Raw genomic sequence first — 14550 nt, 5'->3', positions numbered from 1 at the left:
AAGACGACACAGTCGAGCCTAATTGATCGCGATGCCCACATCAGTGTCTCCCTCAGAAGTACTCTGATGATTCGTGAACAACGGATCATCAAGGTGTTCGAACATCGAAAAGTCGAATGGGAATGACTCGGGACCCAGGTATTCAGTGTCGGCTTGACTTAATGGGATGTTTAGGACAGAGTCTATCAAGACTGTGCTGACATTCTGCTGGACTACATTTCATCAATAAGTAGAAATTATCCAATAGAGCAGGAAATACCGCACCTATATGGTCGCAGAGCCGAGCTATGTGCCGCAGAAAGCTCGAGGCTCTCTCCACAGCAGGATGGTCAGGCACTAACTTGCAGAACGCCTGTCTGGCGAGGTCGACGTATATCCAGGCTTTGAAGGCGGCCTGCGATCCTCCAAAAGCAGCATCCCTTGTCTGCAGGCATATCAAAGCGAAGCATGTCAGTGCCGCGTTGTAAACTGAAATACTGTCAGTATTTGAGTTTTCTTTGACAAACATGTCACGCTCACCAATCTGGATCAATGTCCACCACATTCCTGGACCAGGTTTTCCGCCTTCAAACGCGTTGATCGTGGCGACAATAGCTTCGGCCGAATCGATACTTGTTTCAAGACTAGGCCTGGAGAACATAAGAATCTGTCGTCTAGACGTTGGGGTTATGTCGTTAGAGTTGGCTAATTTCCCCACAGCCGATAGCACAAGTACAAGAGCTGGCCTATGTAGCATAAGGCGGACGTTGTGATACCGCAAACCTAGGACCCTGTATAAATTGTTTTGGGAATTAGCTTCATCCTCTGGGGCAGCTGAGGAGTCTATGATCGCTGCCCGCCATTCCTCCGGTAATGAATCAAGCCATTCGTCAAGCTTTTGGCTCATACAGGCAATGGATGCTATAATATCCATGAATCGAGATAGGTCGAGAGGCTTCGGGCTCTGGAAATATTCTGTGTTAACAATCTGTCCTAGGATTGCGTACAGCTTGCTGCGAAACGGGTCAGCGAGCCCTCAATATTGAGTAATGTGGTCAAGATGTGCTCACAAAGATAGGTAAAAGAATGTTGAACTTTTTTCTTCGGGCCAGTTATCCGATGGTGAAGGTCTTGGAGCAGAAGCTGGTAATGGTTGGTTTACGAAGTAATCAGCTCGTTGTACATAAGGCCCCAATAGAGACGGACGGCCAAAATGCATTGAAAAGGCGCTACACCATGTGTTAGCCTTGCTGTAAGACTAAGCTGCCATGGGGCATCACCTATCCATGAACAAACACAGTTGCCAAGTTCGTCTTTTGGCCTCTCTTTCAGCGGCAAAATCCTTGGCTAGGTAATCCACATGGTGGAGGCCCTGGCGGAGGGCCTTTTGGACGGCCATGGAATATGTCGACCATGAATCCGAACACCGATCAGTACTTTGCAAATACTGGCTCATTAACAGGTAGGACTGGACTGTGATTATAAAGGCAAAAGTAACGCCGTAAGTCAGTCAACGCGACACTCATCTTCACCGTGGATGCAGGTCTTACCTTGTTCAAGATTGCCACATGCTAAGTCATCCTTTGATAACAAACTTTTGGACCGTTCAAAGAAAAGTCTCGAAATGAAAAATCTCCTTGTAGTCGGCGTTATCGAATCAATACTCGACGCTGTAGCTATTGCTAGGACCATATCGAGCAACGCCAGCTTAGATGCGTCCGGGGGGAGTGTTGACTCGTAGATGGGATCAACATGAGTGTGGAAAAATGTAGCTTTGTCGAGAAATGGGTTCATCGAACCATAGTCCCGGAAGAAAAGCTCGACCAGGGACCTGGTTGCATGATCTGGGGGAAGGACATAAAGACCCTCATTATCAGTATGTTTAGCTACTGGGACTGACTCCATGTGAAACACTGCTGCTGGAGGGGAGCATTCTGGCTTGATGAACTCTGAAATCTTGCTGTCCATGCCACGGAAGGAAGACAGGGTCGTGGAATCAACTTCTCCCAGTATCTGCCTAAGATAGAAAATGTTGGAAGAAGGACCTATGATTGGATTAGATCATGGGACTTTGCACGACACCACCATATCACGCATCGGGGAATAGACAGACCGTAGAACTCTTCCCCAGTGCTACCTATGCCATCTTGAGCACTACTGGAACATAGATACTGAACTTGTGTAAAGTCTTCAGGCAGGTCCTGGATAACTAGTTCTGGAGTGTCGGATTCATCGGATTCTTCTGCCGTCGAACATGATGTCTTTCGAAGTCGTTGGACAGTATCTTCCAAAGCCTTGAGCCGCTGCTCAAGTATCAGGGTGCTGCTCGTTACGATTAGCACTTCCGCCAACCACTAGTTGTTTCTTTCCGCAAATACTTGTCTGGAATAGCCTCTTGTTGTTCGCGATGAGGTGTTCGATATTCGCAACGCGCATCGGTATCCTGGCAATGGAAGCACGAAGGATACCCTCCATCGCACTGATGGAACATTTTAGCGCCAAGATTAATGGGTAGGGTAGGGTTAAACAGAGCACTGACTTTGACTTTCCTTGCGCGACAACGGTTGCAGGCAAGGATTGTTCGTTGCCTTTTAGGTGCAGGCATATCTGTACCACTTTGATCTCGCTTTCGAGCAAGATTTGATTCCAACGAGCCACTGCCATTGTTCCGTGGGGATGGTTGCATGTCCATTATGTGCGAGTGATAGAGTTGTGCGATGGTGCTTTTGAAACTCCGTGGAGTAACTGTGGGAGGGCATAACACGACCTTATTGATAAAGGAACAATGGGAACCCCGCATTTGCATCAGGAGGTCTGTCTGACCGGCATCGAAACCGCGAAATCCCTGCAGCAGTGAAACTAACGACATTCAGGTGAGTCAGTAGGTAGCGGTAGCGTACCTACAAGCCTATTACTTAGTGCTCCAACCCCGCACCGGAGATTTTCAATTATCCGGATGTTGTGGCACCACAATACATTCGCCCGTGGATGGCGGATCAATTGAGTCGCTGTCAATGGGTCAATCTACGTTATTGAAAGGCTTAGTCTAGCTTAAGCACAAGACGCACCTACTTGCGCACAACATCTTGAAAAGGAAAGAAGTCGCAAGCAAAGGGTGTCTCCTTGGGGTCGCAGGTATCCAAGCTCTCTCTGCACACTAGCTCTTCTCTTTTCTTCAAGAAACAGCCGCGTTGGGAGCAGCATCTCCATCTGTACTTGAGCTTCTGCAGTTTTATCTTCTATCATGCGTCCATTATGGGGCAGGGGAAAAATATGAGGACCGGTGAGGGTGCAACGTGTCTCTGTGTTCTTGTCTCGGGTGGCTCTGATATATCTTTCGTGGCTTGGTCAAGCTATACTCCCTGTAACCAGACACGAACTGTATTTGAAACATCCTAAACTCACCCAGTCATCTATATCAATGAGTCTAGTTCCCGTAGTGGTTAAAGCTGTCTTTATAATAGTGTCTACATAGTATCAAACTTAACCATGTTTACCAGTGTCCCGATCTTCTCGATCTGAATGTCAATTCTGCCTCCGTTCTCCAGGCTTATACGAGGCTTCCGAAAATATCCAATGCCAGCGGGCGTTCCTGTAAGTATAATGGAGCCAGACTCCAGCGTTGTTCCTCTGGAAAGATATGAAACTTGCTTCGCCACTGAAAAGATCATATTGTTTGTATTTCCATTCTGCACAGTCTGGCCATCATAGACAGCTTTTATACCAAGCGATTGGGGATCTTGAATCGCTGAAGGTGCAACAAGTACAGGGCCTATCGGCTTATTAATAAGACTGAACCAAGTTGGTCAAAGGTGACCAATAACCGGCTTGAAAACATACCGATTGGGCAACTGTTGTCAAGTCCTTTAGAGAAAGACCACTGTTTCACTGCCAGCTGGAGATTCCGGGCCGAAACGTCGTTGGCCGCTGTATATCCCAAGACATAGTCCAAAGCTCTATGCTCTGGAATATCTCGGCCAGTCTTTCCAATCACAACACAAAGCTCTGCTTCGTAATCGCTCGATCCGTCCTGAGCGCATTTTGGGATAGTGATTGCCGCCGGAAAAGGGTCGGCGAGTGCAGTGCGCGGCTTAGTAAAAACCTCTAGGTCACTGGGAATTGAGAAACCGCCTTCCTTTTTTTTATATCAGTAATTTTGTCTATGTATTCGCGCAAAATATGAAGGGAGGGCTAGCTCACATACCTTTGCATGGTCCTTATAATTCAGCCCAAGACATCTGATATAGTTGCACTGCCCTCGTTCGACCGGTGCGAGTAACTTTGCCAATTTGTCAGTATTGATACGTTCTATTCGTCTTGTTTATTTTTCAGTCCGTAACTTACCTGGTCTACAGTAAGCACATGGTCTGTGATGGTGGCGTTATACATGTCTCCGTTGAGTAAGAATGCCTTGACCTCAACACCATTCACAGAGTCGAGCCCGATATCCCGAGTGGGATCGACCAACTGGCCCAGGTGAATCTGGCCATCCTCTTTGGCTCTAAACCGAATCAAATGGGTCCAAGATGACATGTTGGTGTTTATATGGTGGGTGAAAAAGACTTAGAAGGGCTGGTTTATGCCCTCGCTGATGATATAGCAATGAACTTGAGAGAATCTTGTAATTAATAACACTAACGCCGCCATGATATTTAGTTAGATACTGTTGAAATTACCAAGTCCTCGCCCACTAACAATGCCCCGCGAACGGCCCCGCAAGTTCCCCACAACTTCCCCCACAACTTCCCCACAAAGTCGAACTTGTCCTGCAAAAACGAGGGCCTAGCGGGGATCCTCGTCGAGTCCAAGACATGGGTTGCAGAGGAGATTGAATATATTAGGGAACTGTTGATAGCCCTAGAAAGGTAGGTGTGAGCGTAGACACCTGAGAGACTAAGAAAAATGGTGGACGACGACCTCCAAGAGACAACTGACATCATTATATGCGGCTGTGGGCCAACCGGTGCCATGCTTTCAGTGCTATTGAGTCAATACTCCATCCCCCATGTCATCCTCGAAAAAGACATGGAGGTTAATGGTGATCCGCGGGGAATCGCACTTGACGAAGACGGTATACGCTACCTCCAGGCATGCGGCATCTACGACAAGATATTCACAGAAATTGGGCAATGTAAGTTTGTTCATTGTATTTTCTGCGTTTTGCTTTTTGACACCAGCGACCTTAGGTATGGAGAATTTTAGATTTATCGGAAAGAATTACACAGACCTGAATAGGGAGCCTTTCTTAATAATGAACTATGGCACAGTAAGTGAGAAACTCTTCGAGGGTGACGCGCTACGTTACTAACCTGACTTTTACCTGTAGACCGAGGGGGGTACCGGCCATCCAGGCTTCATATGCCACAAACAGCCATGCATTGAGCAGAACCTTAGGTCTCAGATTACAGCCCTCGGTACAGCCAAGTTACGCTTGGGTTCAACAGTCAACTCTATTACAGAGGACAAAGATTGGGTCTATGCCCGTTATACCAACAAATCGAATCAAACTGGCATTGTTCGGGCAAGATTTCTTGTCGGGGCAGATGGTAAGACAGGATTCACACGTAAGCAATACCTTGAGCCCAAGGGAGTTACCATGGACCAAGCTTTAGATGTGCCATATGAGCAAGACTGGGTAGCCCTCAACTGGGAAATCTCTCTCCCAACGCCATCAACGCACCCTGACTTTCCCCTCTGGGAAAAAGGATATACACCACAGCAAGTCTACGATGAATTCTTTCCTCGGGACTTTCGGTTCTTGTGCAATCCTGTCCGTGCTGCAGTGTGCGGCCGCTTTGGGCTCATTAGTGATAGATTGTGGCGTTTCGAGTTTGTCGTCCTCCTTGGGGAGAACCCAATCGAGATGGCCAAAGAAGATCAGGTTGCTGCAATTGTCCACCCTTATATCACCCACTTGGGCAGCCGATATGGTATCAATGACAAAAGAATCACCTATCCGTTAGACTGTATAAAAGTTCTTCGATGTCGGCCATTTCGGTTCTCGGCAAGAAGTTGCAACAAATGGTCTCTTGGTCGGGTGATGCTATGCGGGGATGCTGCCCATGTATTTCCGCCCTTTGGTGGCCAGGGAATTGCTTCAGGCTTCCGTGATGCCATATCACTTGCTTGGAGGTTGCGTATAGCCGTTGATGGATCGTCTAAGCCCCATGTGTTGGGCTTTCAGAAGCTATTACAAGGATGGTACTCGGAACGAAAACAACAACTCGACAAGTCACTCCGGTCAACTGTCGAGAACGGAGAATACGTCACCCAGTCCAACACATTCAAAGCTTTCCTACGCGATTGCTACTTCTATTTGGCACAACTAGTCCCCAGCTGGAAACACTGGTTACAGCTAGGGAACCGGAGGGATGGGATGACCAAGTACCAGTGGAAGCCGGGGACTGGGATGGCCTTTTTGCCTAGCCTTGGCGGAGGTGTCATGTTCCCTCAGGTTTACGCAGCGTCTACCACTCATTCCTTGCCACGTCAACCTGTTTTCTTTACCGACGATATTATCTTCAACCGGCAGAAGAAGGGGATTTTCCAAGTTGTTGTAATCTTGCAGCTAGGCGGGAGTATAGATGGCATCGACGCCGCCTTGGATGGCCTCCAAGAGCTTTCGGCGGGGGCCTTGCAAGATAGAGAAGCCACATGGTTCTTGGACAGCACTGACTCACCTCCCTCCCATCTGAAGGGTCCGTCTATTTATCGACTTGCTAGTGCCGAGGAGTTCGCTCGGGAGCCAAGACTATGTGCAGGGCGACCAGAGCCCGTAGGATATGATGCACACAGGATGTCAAAAGAAGTGGGTGGAAAGACATTTGTCATTTTACGTCCCGATAGGTTTGTTTTCGCGGCTTGCGATACCAGATCAGAACTATTGTACGCGGCAGAAATGCTCCGGTATCTTGTTACAACTGGCTGGGTGGCTATTTAATATTGTTATGGCTCTCAGAGCTGAAGACAGTTTTGATATTTGCTTTGTTCTAGATTCGTGATATGAAGACTGCAGTAGGCTTGAGAATCGAGTTACACTTTTCATTGACTGAGTTAGGGTTCATGTTTCAATGACTTTCCCTCCATACTGTAGCACCCGGCGGGGGCTTCTGCACTGATAGAACCATTATCACCCAAAGGCGAACACGTTATTTGCAGAGATAAACCTCTGAACATTTCTCCACACGTTCTTCCTGCAGACAGAAGCAATGCAGTACACCAAAGGCGACGTCCCCGCAAGCACGAAAGAGGGCCCCGCAAGCTGCGGGAGACAGAATAAGAGCCGGTTGGTTGCCCCGCATAGGCTGTATACCGGGTGGCATTCACATCGGCATCGGGTACAAACCTAACGTATTTCCCCACCACCCTATACACCCCTAGACCCCATATACCATAATGCCATTAATGCATTAATATAATAAGCTACTTTACTCCTTTTTATAGAATTTAAATTAAATGCGTTTTTTATTATCAATAGAAATAAGTTTAAAGTTATCAATTTATAGATTTTTCAACCTACATAAAGGATTTTTTTATTAAATTTGTACCTATTATATTCATAACTATAAAATAGGGTTTAAGTTGAAAAGTCTATCAAGAAAGCTAAAAAGATACCTTACTGTATAGACTTAAAAATTATATTAGCTATAATTTAGTTTATTACAGGCTATATAGCTCTGTATTTAGGGTATTATTTATATTACAGAAGGTACATTCTAATCAGCATATAGGTATGTGGGGTTTAGGGATGTGTGGGGTAGCGGGGAAATACATTAAGATATCATAATATAAAATACAACCTTCTAAAACGCTTCCTCTTAGAGACAATAACAACACATTGGCCAATATATCATATCTTCAAAACACAGCAGCGACTTTCCCGACAAGATCACAATGACTAGCGTAAGTATCTTATGACTGTGGGGCTGTTGAACCGCCACCGCTGCTAACAACTGGCTACCTACCAGACTCCAACTATCTTGAAATTCAATACTGGCGCCTCGGTGCTGGATGTTGAGGCCAATGACACCAGTGGACAGACTACTACCGCCGAGTGGCAGCAGAAACACGGCATCAGCCCGTTGGATCAGATCCGCACGACCAGGCTGGTGCATATGCGTTACCAGCACCCAGACCTTGAAAACATCCGCACTTTTCTCTACGACTTTGGCATGATTACGGCCAAGGAGACCGAGGACGCCATTTGGTTCCGAGGCTATGGGGTCGACCAGTATGTCTACTATGCGCAGAAGGGGCCTAAACAATTCCTCGGCGGGACATTCGAGGTCGAGACCTATGATGATCTTGTCAAAGCCTCTAAGATCGAGGGAGCTAGTGAAATTCAACAGATTGCTGATGCACCAGGAGGCGGCTCGCTGGTGACTGTCTACGACCCCGAAGGCTTGCCAATAAATTTCATCCACGGACAGGAACCAGCCGAAGTGGGAAAGATGCCCGACAGGCTTATAGTCAACTTTGAAGATGAGAAGCCACGCAAACGAAGATTCCAGCGGTTTAGCGAGGGACCAGCAGCGGTGCACAAGGTCAGATGACATAAATATTTACTCAAATCCAGCTGTTTGCACCAGTACTGATAGGGAAAACAGCTTGGTCATTACGGACTCTGCGTCCAGGATTTTGGTAAGCAGCTTGACTGGTATACTCGAAATTTCAACTTTGTACCCACCGATATGCTTTACGTCCAAGACAGTAGCAACAGCAGACGCGAGGTAGCACTCTTCGCTCACATAGACAGAGGAAACGACTGCGTCGACCATCATACAATCTTCCTGAGTACCATTCCAGCAGGTCAGAAATCTCATGTGCATCACTGCTCCTTCGAAGTTCATGATTTTGATACCCAGAAGCTAGGCCATGAGTGGCTAGCGAAAAAAGGGTACAAAAGCGTTTGGGGTGTTGGACGTCATATCTTGGGAAGCCAGATTTTTGACTATTGGTGGGATACTACGGGGAACATGATTGAGCATTATGCAGACGGCGACTTGGTTAATAAGGATACGCCAGTTTCTTATTTACCGGCAGGAAATGAGAGCCTAGCAGTCTGGGGCCCAGAAGTGCCAGATGGTTTTCTTGATTAAGAAAACCTCCAAGAATAGGATAGCATTGGTAACTATTCTACTTTTGATAGCTATGTAATTCAGGTTACTTCGCTTGTGGCCTGCGCTATGTGACATCAAAAGCCCGCTTTTGATGATCAATCCGCATTTGCCCCCAGGGTTTGGCCTAGGATTGCGGAGACTTGGTCAACGGAGGACAATAACTGGATTTGCCTGTGTGCAAGTGTGAGTGGCGATGGAAAATAGTGTGATTCTTCACTTAGCCTCATAGCTGCATCTATTCTTCGGATGCACGGCGGTTTTAGGCTTAGCCGTTTGTGATGTAAGTTTTCTGGGATCCTGCAGATCATTCCCGTCAATCTAAAACGGGGATCGATATTAAGCCGCGCTTTGGCAGAGAGGAGATGCCTCTGACAGTCCTCTCACTTTTTAAAAAGATCACCAGCTTCAATATATAATCCAATAAAGCCGCTATATCCGGCAGGATATTTTCTCTTATTTTCTGTGAATATACAGATGTTCAGCTTCTCTAAATATCTCAGGTTTAGGACTCCTGTGTAGGATTCGCCACAATAGTTCCAAGCCAATATTCATCCTGATCAGGGTGGTCCGTCCACTCATGATCTTCGTCTTCCACATACAACCTCACAATCCTTCCATCAGGGTCTTCACAAGCCATGACCCAGCCCTTTATCCCTGTGAATATCTTACTCCTCTTCACCGCATGCCCATCCAGCCACATCCCCCACTCTTCCAGGTCTGCACGAGTACCCACGCCCCATGTAATAGGGTCCCAACCCTTCTGCGCTTCAGCTTGTCCAGGCACATGGCGTAGCTCGATGATGAGCTTTGTGGGCTCGTGCGTGAGCATGATGGCAAAGAGCTTGTGGTCTGGCGTGTAATGGTTGTATTGCAGGATGCGCGTCATAGGAAAGATAGTTTCGTAAAACCTTCCAGTCTCGAGGATGTCGTGGCAGGGTAGCTTTAGATGATTGATGCCACTAAAAGATTGTGGCTTTTTTGGCTGCAGTTGCGCCATTGCGGCAGCTAAAGGTAAGATTGAATGCTGTTTGTTCAAGTTGGATGAGCTGAATCTGCTGCTTCACCCATTGCTCTTATATAATTCCCAAGCCGATACTTCCGAAAGGTGTTCAGATCGGCAAGGGTAACATGATTGCCACTCGCGTCAATCAATAAGGCCGAACCCGACTTACCGAGCTTTTGTTTTAGTGCGCTGACGATGACATCAGAAAGCCTCTTATTCAATCTAAGTTCTGGGTGCTGATCTGAGGTCCTAGCTAATGGCCTTGTCGCAAATATCACATCTCTTGTAACTTTAAGATTATACTAGCGTTTTATCATTCTCACTGGTTTTGACAATGATCTGTGGATATGCTATGTGGATAATAAAGACTAGAAATATTGTTCATAGCCTTAAGAAGATTGTTCAAATAGACGTCTAGCGAACGGGGGCGATACCATCCGCGATGATTCAGTAAACCTCAACATTTAGGGGTTCCATATCACCTATCTGAGCTTTGATACAGTCTCCTTTCACCAGCCATCTATTTCCATGCGATCTAGCAGATCCAGAAGGCGTTCCAGTCATCACCATATCTCCAGGGTCCAGAGGCAGTATCTGGCTCATCTCAGCAATGCATTCTGCTGGGCTCCGAATCATCTCGCTGGTGGACCCATCCATCATCAAATCACCGTTAAGCCACAATTTGACAGGCACATTATCCAAATTTCCAATGCACTCCTTAGGCCAAAAGAGGGGCCCGCAAGGTTTCATTCCAGGCTGTGCTTTGCCACGTATGATGTCCACCAAGCCTTGGGGACCAGTCTGGAAGAGATCGCGACAGCTGAGATCAAGGCCAATAGTGTATCCAGCGATAGCTTCTGCAGCCTGCTCTTGAGTCGCGTTTCTGAGCCCTTTTCCCATCACAACTGTCAACTCGCACTCCCAGTCAAACTGGTTGGTCGTCGGTGGAAGAGGAACTGTCTTTCCGGGTCCCACGATCGAGCTGGTAGGCGGACAACTGAAGAACGGCATAGGGTCCCATTTCTCCACAGACAGACCCATCTCTTTCAGATGACCCGAATAATTGGCCCCGACTGCAAGAAGCTTGTTGGGGTAGCGGATTGGCGTATGAAAATTTGCGTCTTTGAGCTGAATTCGGTCTGTTACGACTTGTGCATCTCCGTTGACTACACGTGATGCAAACTGTTGCAGCGAAGAGTACGCCCGAGACCAATCCTGGAGCAGGTCACAGACGGTGCGACCGTGGAAAGACTCATCAAGGGATGACAGTGGGTACACCCATTGCTTGATTACAACTGCAGCCTCGAGGCTTTCATCTGCGTTGCGAATAGTAGCGAGTCCAAATGATACTCTGTTGGGGGACATTTCTGGTAGGTATTGAAGCAGCTTGCTCTGTCGGTAGGCAGATAATGTATTGACTTAAGTTGATTTGGCACTACAGCCGAACGTGATGATGGCCTGGCCTTTATGTGAGTGCAACTACGTCTGCTGTGAGACGAACATAGTCAGCCCTACCTGGGTAGTCACAACCACCAATAGCTGTAGCGCATTTGCCTGACGTCATAATGAAGCATTATATCTGGTCAACATTGCTTCGATCCTAGGTCTTGCAGTATCGTGTTGAAGCCTGAACGGGAACGTCGGAGTCGGTATCGTCGGCATTCCAGCGATGTGTTGTTGGTTCTATTACCAAGATGTTGGTAGGAGCCAGAGGCTGGAAAGGTGATCGACAAAAGTGATTGTCGATCACTTTTACGCACGCATGACCTCTTTAGGTCTAGGTCTCACATCGGATGCATGGCCTTTTTAGGTTTACTGGAGGGACAGGAAGACGCTAACCTCTACAGTACTAGGCCATGAGTTTTGACCTGTGTTGAGGACGATTGAGGCCTTCCGTGGGGGCTGCGAGTAGGGATATAAAGCATCCATAGGAATTGAGTTCAAACTATCGATCTACACATCTCTCTCATCACGCGGACACATTCATCAAAATGACACATTCCGTTGATTTCGACAACCCAGGCAAGACTGTCCTCAAGCCAGTAAAATTAGCACACGTGGTACTTCGTACCAACAACTTCCTCCGTCTCTCATCCTACTATCAGACCTTTCTCCAAGCCCAAATCAATTTTGAAAATGATTTCATGCATCTCCTTACCTACGATGATGAACATCACCGCATTGGTATAGTCAACATGGACATCGCCAACAAAGACCCAAAGACATGCGGTCTTGAGCACATCGCCTTCTCCTACTCATCCCTCACCGACCTCGCCATGTCCTATCTTCAGCGGAAGGAAAATGGTATTGAGCCATTTTGGTGCATCAATCATGGCCCTACTACCAGTGTGTACTATCATGATCCTGATGGGAATACGCTTGAGTTGCAGGTTGAGAATTTTGATACGTTGGAGGAAGCGGCGGAGTATATGAAGTCAGAGGCCTATTTGACGAATCCGCTGGGTGTAGATTTTGATATGATGGATTTGATCAAGAGGATTAGAAGCGGGGAGAGTGAGAAGAGTCTGAAAGCGAGGCCGGCGAGCGGGCCACGAAGCTTAGATACTGTCCCAGCTTAGGTAACGGGTCTGTTGAGTTATTGGCAGGCCAAAGCAATTTGTTGTCGAATCCAATTCTCAAGTCTGTACGTAAAGTCTTTGTTTCTAGCCGATACACGTTTATTCTGCTGTAGAGCCCAGCATACCGCACGAGTATAGCAGAGAGTGATCCTTTCCTGAGTGAGATAGAGTGAGCCACAATCATCAAGCTGGATAGAGGCCAATAACGAGGTGCTCGACTCAACAAGGATATCTGCTAAGTTTGATGTAGCCTTTTGATGTATCTCAGTTTCCCGATCCAAATCGAGTTGGTCCAGAGACATGTTTCTCATCGCAAAAAGAGCGTCAATCAATGCCGACCTCAAGGCTAGTTGTCCATGGTAGAAAAACGACATTTGATGCGCAATGAATGAGTCCTCGTAAATCAAAATGTAGTCTGTAAATGGCAAAGAACTCGCTATCAACGCCTGAAGAACCTCGCTATGATCAGCAAGGCGGATACGTTTTGGCGTCCAGGATGCAGGAAGGCAGGCCTTCCAATGCTCATACTCGTCCAATTTCATTTGGATTTGGTAAATCAAATGTGACAACTCTACCAAGTGAAAGGAACCGAGATCTTGGGATATTGAGAGGGTTTGTTGAGCTTCAAGTTGCATCTTGCTGAGACTATATCTTGGGGTGGATAGATCCAGCATATTGACACAGGCCAACTGTACTGGTAAAGGTTCGAGTCCGAGGCCGAGTTGTCTCACTTGCAAACGATGGTTTGCCATTCGATAGATGGCAAGTCCAACGTCGGATTCGATCTGCTCAGCTCCTCTGACTGCAAGCAAATACTCGATCGCATTGTTGTGAAGTTTAAGGGGCTCTTCTCTGACCATGAAAACAACCTAGAGTTGTTCGTTAATTTCCCAATGCCATGTTCTATTCAGTTGACGATATATTTACCTCAAACATGTCGATAGTCATGATCGCCATCAACGTAGCATCATCTGCGACGAGGGTATGGTGCAGAATCGCGTTTCTAATAGACGCCAGTGCAGCACCGTATCTCGAAAATGCCATCTGCTTCAGGTTTCCATTGCAAATCATGAACTTCCCTGCATTGGCTAACGCAAAAGCCTCAACTGCAAGGTTCAGCGCAGAGGCTGGAGCAGCCTTGGCTTTCATCTCGGGTAGTAAATCAAGGTATCCAGGATTCTTCAGCTTTGCGCAAGGTCTCGAGACCCATTCCGCGTAGAATTTATCCAGTATCCTGTCCTCCAGCTTGAAAAGAACGGGACTGGGAATGGCCAGCCAAGCTTTTTGGTTAGCTGGATTCCGTTCTTTGGCAAGAGAAGGAAGGGGGCTCACAAGTTTGCAGAGCGTCGACGTTCAGGACGCATAAAGTATCGACAGAATTGGTATCATAGAGGCAAAGCCGATTGGTCGTATGTTTTATACCACGACGTGCTCGCTCAGAATTGACTTTGGCCGTTGCATTTTGATCACGAAACATGAAGTCAGAATCCGACGCATATCCGCCACAAACGATTTCACGCCTCGAGCAGAGGCCACATGTCGGTCTCTTAAGGTCGCACTATGATAGTCGTCAGCCAGGATGGTTCAATGTAGACCCAGTGGTTCTCACCTTTGTCTTGGCGGTTCTGCAAGGTAAACAAGCGCGGGAAGTAACCATCATGCAGCTTCACATGCGGAGTAATCCAAGCCAATACTTCCAGTGAAGTCTTATTAACTTATTTAGGTCAGAGAGATTATTGCGATTACCTCTAATTGTGGGAAAGGTCACAAGTTTCTCTGCTGAAGAATCCATCGGCATTCGCGGTACTGAGTCTCCCCGCTCCAAATGTCAGCCTTGCGCCTCTAGTCTGCGCCTTGATGTCATAACCGC

General features: G+C 47.1%; 8 protein-coding genes across 8 annotated transcripts; 3 read left to right on the top strand and 5 right to left on the bottom strand.

Moving 5' to 3' along the window:
- Positions 1-18: 18 nt before the first annotated feature.
- On the bottom strand, positions 19-2671 carry FPRO_14712 (uncharacterized protein; the record flags this gene model as incomplete). Its single annotated transcript, XM_031219768.1, has 8 exons — positions 19-212; positions 265-468; positions 520-992; positions 1050-1208; positions 1260-1452; positions 1530-2024; positions 2093-2301; positions 2358-2671. The coding sequence occupies 8 exons, from the start codon at positions 2669-2671 to the stop codon at positions 19-21; spliced, it is 2241 nt and encodes a 746-aa protein (XP_031085494.1).
- Positions 2672-3446: 775 nt separating this feature from the next.
- Positions 3447-4512, bottom strand: FPRO_14711 (uncharacterized protein; the record flags this gene model as incomplete). The annotated part of the gene is made up of 4 exons (XM_031219767.1): positions 3447-3751; positions 3820-4114; positions 4184-4258; positions 4324-4512. 4 exons carry the CDS (start codon positions 4510-4512, stop codon positions 3447-3449), a joined length of 864 nt encoding a protein of 287 aa, XP_031085493.1.
- Positions 4513-4881: 369 nt separating this feature from the next.
- FPRO_14710 (uncharacterized protein) lies at positions 4882-6919 on the top strand (the record flags this gene model as incomplete). Its single annotated transcript, XM_031219766.1, has 3 exons — positions 4882-5110; positions 5166-5245; positions 5306-6919. The coding sequence occupies 3 exons, from the start codon at positions 4882-4884 to the stop codon at positions 6917-6919; spliced, it is 1923 nt and encodes a 640-aa protein (XP_031085492.1).
- Positions 6920-7872: 953 nt separating this feature from the next.
- Positions 7873-9077, top strand: FPRO_14709 (uncharacterized protein; the record flags this gene model as incomplete). The annotated part of the gene is made up of 3 exons (XM_031219765.1): positions 7873-7881; positions 7947-8522; positions 8577-9077. 3 exons carry the CDS (start codon positions 7873-7875, stop codon positions 9075-9077), a joined length of 1086 nt encoding a protein of 361 aa, XP_031085491.1.
- A 523-nt stretch (positions 9078-9600) lies between these two features.
- FPRO_14708 (uncharacterized protein) lies at positions 9601-10095 on the bottom strand (the record flags this gene model as incomplete). Its single annotated transcript, XM_031219764.1, has 1 exon — positions 9601-10095. One exon carries the CDS (start codon positions 10093-10095, stop codon positions 9601-9603), a length of 495 nt encoding a protein of 164 aa, XP_031085490.1.
- A 453-nt stretch (positions 10096-10548) lies between these two features.
- Positions 10549-11466, bottom strand: FPRO_14707 (uncharacterized protein; the record flags this gene model as incomplete). The annotated part of the gene is made up of 1 exon (XM_031219763.1): positions 10549-11466. One exon carries the CDS (start codon positions 11464-11466, stop codon positions 10549-10551), a length of 918 nt encoding a protein of 305 aa, XP_031085489.1.
- Positions 11467-12092: 626 nt separating this feature from the next.
- Positions 12093-12680, top strand: FPRO_14706 (uncharacterized protein; the record flags this gene model as incomplete). The annotated part of the gene is made up of 1 exon (XM_031219762.1): positions 12093-12680. The coding sequence occupies one exon, from the start codon at positions 12093-12095 to the stop codon at positions 12678-12680; it is 588 nt and encodes a 195-aa protein (XP_031085488.1).
- A 17-nt stretch (positions 12681-12697) lies between these two features.
- Positions 12698-14340, bottom strand: FPRO_14705 (uncharacterized protein; the record flags this gene model as incomplete). Its single annotated transcript, XM_031219761.1, has 4 exons — positions 12698-13549; positions 13608-13960; positions 14013-14238; positions 14290-14340. 4 exons carry the CDS (start codon positions 14338-14340, stop codon positions 12698-12700), a joined length of 1482 nt encoding a protein of 493 aa, XP_031085487.1.
- Positions 14341-14550: the final 210 nt, after the last annotated feature.

The sequence above is a fragment of the Fusarium proliferatum genome (genome assembly GCF_900067095.1).
Source record: "Fusarium proliferatum ET1 genome assembly, contig: FPRO_scaffold008, whole genome shotgun sequence".
NCBI classification, from domain to species: domain Eukaryota; kingdom Fungi; phylum Ascomycota; class Sordariomycetes; order Hypocreales; family Nectriaceae; genus Fusarium; species Fusarium proliferatum.
This window is presented reverse-complemented; position numbering and strand designations above follow the sequence as displayed.